Source organism: Streptopelia decaocto, assembly GCF_964273445.1.
Source record: "Streptopelia decaocto genome assembly, chromosome: 1".
NCBI lineage: Eukaryota > Metazoa > Chordata > Aves > Columbiformes > Columbidae > Streptopelia > Streptopelia decaocto.
In genome coordinates, this window is record NC_138663.1 from 20,412,203 (window position 1) to 20,424,860 (window position 12,658).

General features: G+C 38.4%; 1 protein-coding gene across 1 annotated transcript; it reads left to right on the forward strand.

The window, feature by feature from the left end:
• Positions 1 to 48: 48 nt before the first annotated feature.
• Positions 49 to 12,332, forward strand: CRELD2 (cysteine rich with EGF like domains 2). Its single transcript, XM_082060266.1, has 10 exons — positions 49 to 356; positions 1,467 to 1,549; positions 2,469 to 2,579; positions 4,373 to 4,464; positions 5,482 to 5,658; positions 6,881 to 6,979; positions 8,606 to 8,683; positions 9,443 to 9,538; positions 10,377 to 10,517; positions 11,768 to 12,332. Exons 1-10 carry the CDS (start codon positions 204 to 206, stop codon positions 11,824 to 11,826), a joined length of 1,089 nt encoding a protein of 362 aa, XP_081916392.1. The 5' UTR covers positions 49 to 203; the 3' UTR covers positions 11,827 to 12,332.
• The last annotated feature ends 326 nt before the right edge of the window (positions 12,333 to 12,658 follow it).

Here is a 12,658-nt window from a genome sequence, read left to right on the forward strand (position 1 = left end):
ACGTTCTTCCGCTTCCCTGCTTCCACCAACGAGCGCCTGCGGCTGAGTGTCCGTGGGGCTGACGGGAAAATCTGAATGGAGCTCGCGGGCCGGTTGCTACGGCGGCTGGGGCGGGGCGAGCGCGCTGTGCGCGGCCGGTGCTGCGGGCTCGGTGGCGCGCTCGGTGGCGCGGCCGCGCTCTGCCTGCCCGGGGCTCCCGCGCCATGGGGCGCGGCGTCGCCTCTCAGCCGGGCCGGGCGCCGCTGCTCGTGGCGCTCTACGCTGTTCTGTTGATGCTGCCACCTGCCCTGGGCGCCGGCGAGCGGCGGCGCCTCGCGTGTTCCACCTGTCGGGGCATCGTGGACAGGTTCAACCAGGTGGGCAGCGGGGCCGCGGCGAGGCCGGCGGCAGCGGGAGGCCCAGCTGTGGGGAGGGGAGCGGGCGCGGGGTCCCGCTGGGCAGCCTGAGGTGCGGTGGTAGCGGCGCAGGCCGCTCCGTGCCCGCCGCTCCGAGGGTCAGCACCCGGGACGATCAGCAGGTGCGGGCCCGCCGGAAGGCCGGCGGCAGCGCCCGGCGCGGTGCGGGTCTGCGGCCCCGGTGCTGCCCGACTCTCCGCCTTGGAGCTCCGGGAGCCCCTGGGCCAGAACGCGGGAGCGCGTCCGCCGGTGTGCCGCCACTGACCGCGGCCGCTCCCAGCCCTGGAACACAGCAGCGGTTCGCTCCCGGCTTCCGAAACGATTGTAGTCCGTAGGTCGGCAGGTTACAGAGCTCACCGAGCATTGCTCTCAAAGCTATTTTGGTGCTTTAGTGCAAAAAGACTGGCTGTAGCATGCCCAACTCCGGGGGGGTTTCTGATTGAAGACTTCACTCCCTAAAATTCTGTGTCTGTTGCCACTTGAAACAGCCCTACATTGTAGAACAGTAAATTCAACGTAAGCAGCAAGGGGCTTCTTTGGCTTCTGACAGATACTGTACTGTTTGTACCAATATTCATCGTTGTAGGCTTGATAGATCGCTTTAGCTGCAGAGGTGATTTGATAGGCATTGGCTGTGACTTGAAGAAGTTGTGCTGATCACAATGAGCTGTCCTGTTGTGTGATTATATTGCGACATGGTGAAGACTGGGCTGTCCTTTCAAAACTGAATGAAGCAGAGGTCCTGATCAACTGGTTAATGAAGTTCCTTAGAACTTAAGAGGAGGATATAAAGTTTCATACACTTATCTTTTTTGACATAAAGGCTCTAACAAGGCCTTGTTTATGTGTTATGAGAGTTGAGTGATGTTATGCTCTAACCTGTACTTCCTCACTTCTCTTGTTATGAGTACCTGTTTCTTTCACTTGCAATTCAATTAGAAGCTTCAGAGCTTTACTGAACTTTCTACATGGCACTTTTCACAGTTTTTGTATATGTATTTGCTACTATTGCTCTTAATTTCTGTTAGAAACAAAACCTATGTAGTCACATTCCTTTGGTACTTTTTGTAGGGATTAGCAGATACAGCGAAAAAGAACTTTGGTGGTGGAAACACTGCTTGGGAAGAAAAGACGCTGTCAAAATATGAGTCCAGGTAAGCTGTCTTAGTACTTTCCATTCGGTTACATTTTGTGTCCACTGTATTTAACTTCCTGGTACCAGTGTTTGTCTGGAACTTCAATACTGAATGTCGCAGCTGAAGTTTCATTTGTCTAAGCCTTCAGATCTTAGTGGTCAAAATGTAGCAGGTTATACTGTAAAGATTAAAGACTGAAACCCCTTATTAATACTATTATTTGGCTTGTTTCTGAAAATAACAAAGGTTAATACTGTCATTGGTAATAGTAATTTTTTTTTCTATTTACCCACTGAAGTTCCAGAATAATGATGTTAAATAGTGGTCAGTAGCTAATTGATTGTCATAAAAGGTGTGGAGTACAGCAATACTTGTTTTAGAAGTAAAGCAGTATCTCCCCTAGATTTGTCACTATTTCAGTACCAAACAGAAAACTATAAGAGGTGCAAATTACTGCACTCCTTTTTATGTATGTTTGATTACTGAGCAAAAGGATCTGGTATCTTTCTTCCAAATTTCAAATTCATTTTTTAATCTTAGTTGGAAAACTAAGTTGTAAGGATGGTATTTCTGAACCTCATTTACTGTGACCTTTGTGGATTTATGTCAGATACTAGCAATACGTAAAATGTATTGTTGAACATAAGAGAAAGATACTATACTGAAAAGTTGCTGGGAAGCTAAAAATCTATCAAGCCTACAATCCACAAACATAATAAATACAAGCAAGCTGATGTATTTCTTGTGGTCATCCTTCTAATGTTTTCAGTTGAAATAACGTTCATTAGTTCTTTATTCTTATTTGCTTTGTTTTGAAACTAATTCAGAACTCACCGTGAACTGGTAAGGTATTCTAGGCTGAAGTCTAGCTTCTCTGTCTTATATTGAGTAGCAATATGTTTTATTTTATCTTATGACTTTCCTTTTCTGCTTCTAGTGAAATTCGTCTTGTAGAGATCATAGAGAATCTGTGTGACAGTAGTAACTTTGAATGTAACAACATGGTAGAAGAGCATGAAGAACATATAGAGAAATGGTGGTTCAAACTGTAAGTATAAATTTTTTTTCTGGACTTCTTTTTGTGGTTAAGTATATAAGAGGATGAACTACTGATGTTAAATATTGCGCCTGAATGATAGGAATATGGGGAATTCTTCACAGTTCTTCAAGAGTTGCCATTGAGTACAGCTGGGTTCAGGATGATTCTTAATATAACGTGCCACTGTACCATATTCCTCTTCATTTTCACTTTCAGAAGTGTTGCACCAAAACATCCAGTCTGGCTACTGATATATTGTTTACTCAGTTACAAGTGGGGTCTTGAGGGCAAGCTAACATTGGAAAACTTTGGGGTTTATTGCCCTTTTTGTTTTCCTTCGTCATAAAACTGTGAGGGACTCTGGTTCTTGTGGGCTTTTTGTTTGCTTTTGTTTTTTCCTGAAATATTTTGTCCTTTTGTCATTCAAAAAATAGTTGATACTAATAAATCTAGAAGTTGGATATCTTGAGGTTGGTAGTCTAGCAGCTGGCTTTTCTACCTGCCTTCTGAGCTAGCCTGTGATTTGTTATAACTGAGGTTTTTGTATATCACTATAAAATGTAGTCAGTGCAAGGATGGCATTGTAGCATTGAAATATCTTAAGATCTTTTTTAATTCCAAATCATGTTTATTCTAAGTATTTTTTACTTCTTTAGATTGTCAAAACTGCTATTCAGCTAGAATTCAATAGGGTGAACTACTGTTTTACCACTTCATCACTGGATAAGGATTTCTGATATTCCACTTTGCTCTTATTGACTGCTTTATTGCTGTATCCTTTTACCTAACTGTACAGGGTTGTGTATACATTAGCATGCTAATTGAAGGAACAGTGAGCTATGCAACCCGGAGTAAACTAGGTCATTATCTGAAGTTGTCTTAAATCTGTGGACTTGAAATAGATGAGTCTTAAACTACAGAATTTGACCAAGTAGACTTCCTAAAATGTAAACAAAACTGTTCATAAAGTACATTGTTTATCTGAAAGTTTCTGTATTTGGTAGACATTTGAGTGCAATTGATTAACTTTTGCCTCCTGTCCTTTAACTTATGATATCAAAATGTCATTAATTTTCTGTGGTGGTTTCCAAAGACAGTTTCTTTGTCCATGGATGCCTTAGATCTTTTTCACTAGTTCTTACATTACATGCAATACTCAGTAAATTTACTTTTCAGGTCCTGAGCTGTGGAGTCAATACGGTCAGACATAGTAGTTTAGAAAGAGAAGCTGTACATGTCTCAAGAGCTGCTGACGACCTCTGCCAGACTACAGAATTTCGAAGTCTTTCTTTTGTTAAAGTTTTTGAGATTTCAGTATCAGCATGATATCGAGATGTGTGAATTGTCATTCAGAACTGTAGTAGTCCTCATGCTTGCTTGCAAAATAATACCTAGGTTTTCATTGTTAATTGGTGATATATTCTAATGCTAGAGTAGCACATAAATAACTTCTTAGTATTTTAAAAAAATCTTTCTAAAATAATACTTGATTCATGCTGAAAAAGAGGAGAAATTTGAACAGGCACCCTGTCGTGAAGTCAGATTGGCAATAATTTGAGCAAATGTTAATATCTTTCCTGGATTATTTTCTGAATAGCTTAGATAAACACTTCATGACAAGTTAGAGGACTTCTAGAAATGGGTTCCTGAAATAAGATCATCTTCAGAACAGAAAAAAAAAAAGGTTTCTAATCTGTCGTGCAATAGATTTCTTTACTGTGTTGTGCAGGTTCTGTTGTGCGAGCTGGCTTTTAAAGACTCTTCATTCTATTTATTGATAAATTAATGTCTCTCATATACAGAAAGAAGAAATATCCTGATTTGTTTAAGTGGTTTTGCATAGAAACAATAGAAGTTTGCTGTCCTGCTGGAACTTACGGACCAGATTGCCTTGGTAATTCTTCCTTTGAAAAATACAGTAGCAGATAATTTATTTTTATGTGTTTGTTTTAGTCTTTCATAATACAGACAAATACATGAAGTATGATACTTTGAGACAGCAGCTGCTGTGTAGTTTGTAGCTGCCTGCTGCCTCATAGGTTAGGTGGCTGTCTTGTGGGCATCCTGCGTAAAGAAAAGTCTTCTGGCCATGAAGTAACATATGAAGCTCTCAAGGGTACTTACATGTGCAGAGTCCATCTGATCTGATGCTCATATCCACACCTGACCCATGCTTAGAGGCTCTCTGTGACGTCCAATCTGTTGTTTAGGTGGCCTTTCAGAAGCTATGTAGACAACAGTCCTTGACCAGTTTCAAGAGTAAAATGTCCAAAACACCGTTGGGGATTAAATGAAGAAATTCACAACTAAGAATTTGTTAAAAAGGCAATGGAAAAAATTGGATAAAAGTAGGTGGGAGACAATTGGATAAAAAGCAAGGTCTTTGCAAAAGTGGTAATTGAGCCTTTTTTGACCCTGAAGTTAGTATAATTTATAAATCTTTAAAACCTTGCACCTTGTTAGAGATCAGCTTTGGCCTCTTATATTGTTAAAAATGAAGTGACAATTCCCGGTTTTGGTCTAAATGATTGCTAGTATGTTTTTCCAGCTGCAGTATGAGCATTCTTAGAAATCCAGAGTACAGAAAGATACCAACTTTGGCTGGGAAGCTAGGATAATAGATAAGAGTCTAAGGCATGGTCTTTACCCAAAATTTAATTCATAACTGAACTTTCTTGGAGGTTGTTTTGCATTGCTTTTATACATGAACACATTACTGAGCATGCCTTGCTGTAAGCCTTTTGGTTGCTGTTAAGGGAAAAAAGGTTTTGGAAGTTATGTCATGGTTTAGTGTGACTACTTTTTTACACTTTACTGTCTATGAAGTGGGAGGGTCTTCAGGTGCTTGTGACTGAGAATAGGAAGTTATGTCCTTGGCCATCTGATTTCAGAGTATTTTGATCCTTTTTAGCTTGTCGTGGTGGGTCAGAAAGACCTTGCCATGGAAATGGCCACTGTGATGGTGATGGTACCCGAGGTGGAGATGGCTCGTGTAGCTGTAACAAGGAGTACACAGGAGATTTCTGTTTGGACTGTTCTAATGGTTACTTCAGTACCTTGAGAAATGAGACACATTCTGTTTGTACAGGTAACATAGTCTTTGACACATGCTTAGATCTTTGTCTTCCTTCTTTTAGTTTTGTTTACAAAAACTGAAACAATTTAAACTGACATGTAAAAACAAAAAATAGTTGCAGTTTGGTCACTCGCCTTTAACTATAAATGACGTCAGTCAGTTTGGTGGGATTCTAAGGATTTTCTAAGTCATCCTTTCATACTGCCCTTGATTTTTTTTTTTAATTTTTTTTTTTTTCCTGCTTTGAATTAAGAAACAGAATTCATATACATCATGAGGGAGGTGGTAGGGAAGAGCAAGCTTTGGGTCACCCTTTGCCCCTCTGTGAAGTACTGCATGAAAATTTTGAGCTGCAATTGCTGCATAGTGGACTACTTTGAAAGCCAGGATTTCCTCATGCCTCAGATAAGCTTAACTGGAGTAAATGGGCATGGAAACAGCTCATCTGTATGGTAGCCTACATACATTCCAGTTAAGTATGTCTAAGCTTAATTTTGAAACAAAATCAGGTCATAGGAATAAACTTTTTCAGTCAGTCAGGTTTTCATCTGTTTTTACATCTCTAATGAGATCCTGCAGCATCTAAATCCTGACTGTGGGGTCTAAAAAGATTGTTTTTCAACACTATGTTTTTTTTGTCTGGATATGTAGTAATTCCTCTGTATGATTTCTTTTATATTACAATATATAAAATGCATATGATATATATTGCATGTTATATGTGCAAGTAAGATATCTATTATACATACACATCTGGATTTCTAGCATGTTTCCTTGTGAAGTTTCTTAGACAAGTATCACTTCACACATTGCTCCCATAGCCAGTTGCAAATTAAGTAGTCTGAGGATTTGTTATGTGGGAGTGCTGAGTCCTAACCCTGAGCAACTGAGCAAAGTTTACCTTCTTGATCTCCTCTTTCCAAATAGTTTGGAAATTGGACCTGCCACTTCTGGTCACTAGAATTTTATATTTTCATGACAACGTTTTAAAGTGGTCTGGGTTTTGGGGGGTTTTGTTTTGGGTGTTTGGTTTTTTTTTTTAGGATAGAGCTGCATGTTTTGCAAATGATATCTCCATAAAGTCAAGATTTAATCTTTTGAATGGGAGGGTCAAACTACTAAACTATGATAGCTTCCAGTAAATCCTAAATAAGGTTTCTTTGAGAATTTGTGTGCCCAATTTTTTTTTGGAATCTCTCAACAAAGCTCAGGTTGTAGTTTTCTCTTGTCTCAGCCTGCCATGCTGCCTGTAAAACTTGTACTGGTTCAAGTAACAAGGACTGCCAAGACTGTAAAGAGGGCTGGATTAAAAATGAAGAAGCAGCTTGTGTGGGTGAGTAACGCTAGGTAGAATTCAAATGGGTTTTGAAACAATACTTGCCAATGAGATTAGATGATATCACATCAGCTTTTATAGTATTAAATGGAAGTGTTCTGTCAGTTTAGATTTCTATAGTTTGTAGTCTGTATTGTTTCACATTGCAGGAAAGTGGTATTTCCTCCCTATTGATTGCCTGGTGATTATAATGTCATTATAAAATTGTTCACTATGATTCTTTTTAGTTTAGTGGAATACAAATAGCAGCAAGTGGGGTATTCCACTTAAGATGTGGGGGTTTTTATGTTTATGTGAATGTTAAACAGTCCCCTGCTTTTGATTTAAACTATTTTGCCAACTACTGGAAGATTGCTCTCATCTCCATATTTTATAGTAATTGCACAATTGTCTTCACACTATGGTATGTTTGTAAATTCTCTGCCCTAATAGAGTCCAAACATTTCACTAAAAGCCGTGCGTACTAAGTTTTCCTGTTATTGGAGAAGAATATCAGTAGCCAACAAGCTCAGAGCTTCCATTAATCTCTTACATATTTCTGGCTTAGCATTTCTTGTGGTTTATGAGGAGACACGTATGGAACACTTAAGGAAAAACCCAGATACTAAAAATGTTCCCAGTGCAGGACTGCACTGGGGGAGAGTAACACATTCTGTTTAACTGGTTGAATTTGACCAGATAAAAACCCTTGACATAATGGCTGGAAACAGTATCTTAGAAGTTATGTGAACACTGCTTCTTTTGAAAAGTGCTAATGAGAACTAGGATTTGAATTAAAGCTACTGGGTTTTTAAGACGCTCCAGTATTGTCTTCCCTACAACTGTGTTTGGTTTGATTTTGTTTAGTTTTTCCCAAATAGTCATTGCAACTGATCAAGTATAAATTAACTGAGTATTCAGTAGGAATGATGTCGGCAGCAACAAGATGAGATACACAACAAGGGGACTGAAATAGCCTTTCTCTGTCCACATTTTTTATTTGCTAGTCCTGTTGTGCCCTTTCCTTGTATTCACAAGGTTAGCATGTTTTAACTTCCCAGATAGAACTGGTTTTCAGCTTGAGTGGTCCTAACCGTAACTTGGTTTTCTCCAATTTGCTTTGTGTAGAAAACTAAGCAGTGTGTATGTGTGCATTGGTGTAATCTTTTTTTTTGATACTTTAAGAATTTCCATAGCTTGATAATACAGGAATAGAGAAGTCAGCTGTATTCCGGAAGAGTGGTATTTCTGCTTATTTGTTATGCTATTTGCATAAAAAGCATAAATGTGTGCAAAACACTGATTTCAAAATGACAAGGATCGTAGGTATTCTGGAAGATTTGATCTCTTGAATTTCTGATGTGTCTGTTATTGTCATCAAAAACATCTTAGGATCAGTTTTGATCTGTTAGTCTAAGTCTTAAGATGAACAAAATAGTATATAAGTTACTATGTTACTTTTATGTATAAGGTGTTGCATGTCTGATCCTAAACTCATTGTAATGATTCTCAATGCAGTCAGTCTAAGTTTATGGCTTCTGTAGGCAAGTTCTTACAAGATCTCAAAGCACAGCATTTAAGTATTAGTCTACCTATTTAATAATGACTACTGTTTTAGGTAACTTGTCACTTTTTATCTTTCAGATTTAGATGAGTGTGCTGGCTCTCCTTGCAAAGATCACCAGTATTGTTTGAACACAGATGGATCTTTCTCATGCAAAGGTTTCTTTTTAATCTGCTGTTGTACTTTATTGTCTAGAATACTAATCTAATGCTAGAAGGGCTGTGATACCAGGCATTTAGTACAATGTGGTCTGGTCCTGACTGGGCATGAGGAGGATGAGGCTTTAGACCTATTTTATGAGGAAAGCAAGAGATTTCTGGTTATTTCTACTCTGCTGTCATGAGACCCCACCTGGAGTACCATGTTCAGCTCTGGGACACCCAAAATAAGAAGGATGTGGACCTGCTGGAGCAGATCCAGAGCAGGGGCCACAAAGATGATCAGGGGCTGGAGCACCTCCCCTAAGAGAACAGGCTGAGAGAATTGGGGTTGTTCAGCCTGGAGAAGAGAAGGCTCTGTGAAGACCTTATAGTGGTCTTCCAGTACTTAAAGGGGGCCTACAGGAAAGATGGGGAAGGACTCTTTATCAGGGAGTGTAGTGATAGGGTGAGGGTAATGGTTTTAGGCTGAAAGAGGGGAGATTTAGATTAAAGAATAAATTTTTTTACCTTGAGTGTGGTGAGGCCCTGGAGATGTTCAAGGCCAGGCCGGATAGGGCCTTGAGCAACCTGTTCTAGCAGAAGGTGTCCATGTCCATGGCAAGAGGGTTGGAACAAAGTGATCTTTAAGGTCCCTTCCAACCCCCAAACCATTCTATGATTCTATGATTTCTTGTGTGGGCAAGCTGACTGACTTTAAGGGTGGTACTTTAAACCTCAGATATATTAATTTTTCTGTTTTAAATATTTTTTCTTAAGCATGTGATGCCAGCTGTGTAGGTTGCACAGGGGAAGGTTCTGACAAGTGTAAGACCTGCGCATCTGGATATGTGAAGGAAGATGAAAAGTGTACAGGTTGGTGGATTTAGCAGTACATGGTAGAACCCCGGTTATTAATAGCTCACTCTTGGTTGGGCATGCTGAGGAGCTGTTAAGTGCATTTGCATTTAGCCACTTCAGTTTTCAAGCCTATCAAAATGAACCCAGTTCTATTATTAGTAGCGAAGACTTTGTTTATAACTTCCCTTATATTATTGAGTTAATATGCATGACAAGGCTAAAAGGTGGAACACTCCTACAAAAGGGATTGAGTATCTTATAACATGTTCAGGAAACAAATATGTGAGTCTCTTGTCAGTTACCTATCACTTCATTAAAAGTGTGCATCTGTGTTCATTTTGTAGCAGGGATGCAATGTAGATTCTCTTGTCTTTCTGTTAATCAATTAACATCCAAGTTCAAATGATACTAATTCCCAATGAATTATAACATGTGAAATGCTGGTAAAAAGAGTGAAATTAGAGTTTCTTTGTGGGCAATCTTAAGTAGCTGCTAACTATGACGATATAGTATTTATATTAACAGGCTCCCTTCCCTTTAGTTGTATCTTGATGGCATCAATAGAAAATGGCTATGAGAAGTCTTCAGCAGATTAAGATGAGTGCTGTTGCTTATTCATTTCCCCACATAGGAGCCTGCAAATCATAAAATACCCTAGTACTATCTGAATAAATCTGAAATGTCTAAATCATGAAAAACCTTAACAGAGTATTTTAACAGAAGTTAAATCTGTTGCAGCAGCATTCTGCTGCTCAGTGTATTTTATATTTGAATAGAATTTTCTTTATATGACTGAGCACAGGTAAGTTTTATTAAAAAAATGATAACAGTAAACTCTTTTTCCTATTTCTAGATATAGATGAATGTAACCTTCCTGAAAAGGTCTGTGTGAAAGAGAATCAAGACTGTGTTAATACTTCAGGTAGTTACAAGTGTGTATGTTCAGAGGGGTTTGAAGATAAGGATGGAACATGTGTTCAAACTGTAAAAACAGGCAAGTGGCTGTTTTCGAATATACTATATTGACAACTTGGAGATGTGTTTCTGTCTAAGGGTCTAGTCACTTGTGAACTCTACTGTGTAATTTCTCATCCTGTACAGCTGTGGTCTGTGCCAAATAGTTTGTGGTGTAGGCCACATTCTGTCATGCATGTTTTATTGCTCAAAGACAGTGGGGTTTTTAAACATCCTGTTCTCGCATTGTTGTGTTTTTTTTTGGTTTTTGTGGGGTTTTTTCGTTTGTTTTGTTTTTTATTTTTGTCTTTCTTTTTTTTTTTTTTTTTTTCCCCTGTAACTCAAAGTAATGTTTGTAAGTCACTTAAGTGTCTGGCTTCATTACATAAAGTGAACTAGCAAATTCCTGCTATCATAAAAAGGAGGTCTTCTTCCTCCCCACTTTTTTCTTTTATCATTAATTATAATGACTTAGGGATTTATCTGATTACATGCAAGCTGTTTAAACTCAGTGAAGTCTCAGATGAGAGACACTCAATCTCATACTTTTATTTTCTTTCGACTTCTTAGCTTGTTTCTTTTTTGTCTCCTCCCACCTCCACCAAGATTGGCATTTAATCTTGTGCTAATAAATTGTAAAGGTCTAGGTTGTATTGCTACTCCAGTCCATTCAATTCACACCTTATATTCTCAGTACTCACTGCTATTAGTCCTTTAAAATCAGTTGTGTATTTTTCCTGTGCAGATACTCAGGGTATCAGTTACTTTGTTTTTTTAATATGGCTTGACATTTTATGAGAGTAAATGCAAAACGGAAGGTTGACCAATTGGCTTAGCTTTTTTTCTTACAGCCAATGCTTTTACCAGTAAAATAAAATTGCTCTGCTTTTTTAAAGGTTGTTTTGACATCTGAACTATAGAAAATAATTCTGAGTAATACTTACGTTTTGTTTTCAAATACCAGAAGTTATTCTGACAGTTCATGCAGAAAGTTCATTGTGAATAGCTGAAAACAGAAGCTTAGAACAGAAATAGCTGTGCTGGTTTTATATTCCATTAAAAATACCATATCAGTTTATTTGAAATGTTTTGTTTGCATCTAGTAAAAAAAAAAATTATAAGCTTGGACTAGGCAGGTGGTGCAAGTAGCTCTTTTATATGGCTTTATTGCTTGTCTAGTCTTAGTAAATGTGTTGATTTGGGTTTCTCTTTTAAAAATTCCTAATATAAAAAATATATGCTATAATTTATAATATATTTGTATACTAATTATGATACTTAATTTCACAGGAGAGGAAGTAGAGAGTGAAACAAGTGGGCCTTCACCTGCTGGACATGATGACTTATGACATGTGTTCAGAACCAAAAGACATTCCTATCTAAAGTTTTAAATTATTGGACTAAGCCTCTGCTAGCTGACATACTGTGGAAATGGTATTAAATATGCAGATTACCATTAAGATTTTTTTAAATGGTGATAAACGGCTCTTTAAGCTGCATTTCTTTATTCCTAAATGCCACTTTTTATATCATTCTTTAAGAACAACATTCTAGATGGGTAAGTATAAAATTTGAATTAACATAATGTTGTACCCAGCAATTGTAAACAATTTCCAGGTTTCACATTCTAGTGCCTACTGAAAACTATCATAATTTGGAAGGACTTGGTTGCACTTCATAATTCAAGAAAAATTTAGGCTGAAGTTTGGTGTTTCTTGACGTGAGAAATATTTCTGTAACTGAAATACAGCTCTTAGAAATTGTTAAAGGGAGTCTATTTGGGGGGGAAATGCTGTTCCCTTAAACAAAATAGAATGCCTAATACTGCATTCAATAAAAGTTTATTTTGTTGGAATGTGCCTTGAAAATTTTTAACATGTTAATACTTTGCCTTGTTGTCATGTCTATTTTTCATTTGGGTGGTGGAAAAAAAAAAAGGCAAAGAAACCACACAAAAAACCCCATAACTTTGCAAGCACTGTATTTCAATTCAACGCTGAACTCCAGCACTTGGTTGTACTGGAATGTATATGGGAGGAAAAAAAATACCACCCCGCACCCCTTACCTCTAAAGGAAGAATTATGTCAAACTTTAAAACTTTCCAAAGGTAGGTAGACAAGTCTTTCTTCCAGATGCTTGCATTAAGTGTGTAAACTGGTTATACAGTAATGAAAAGTTGG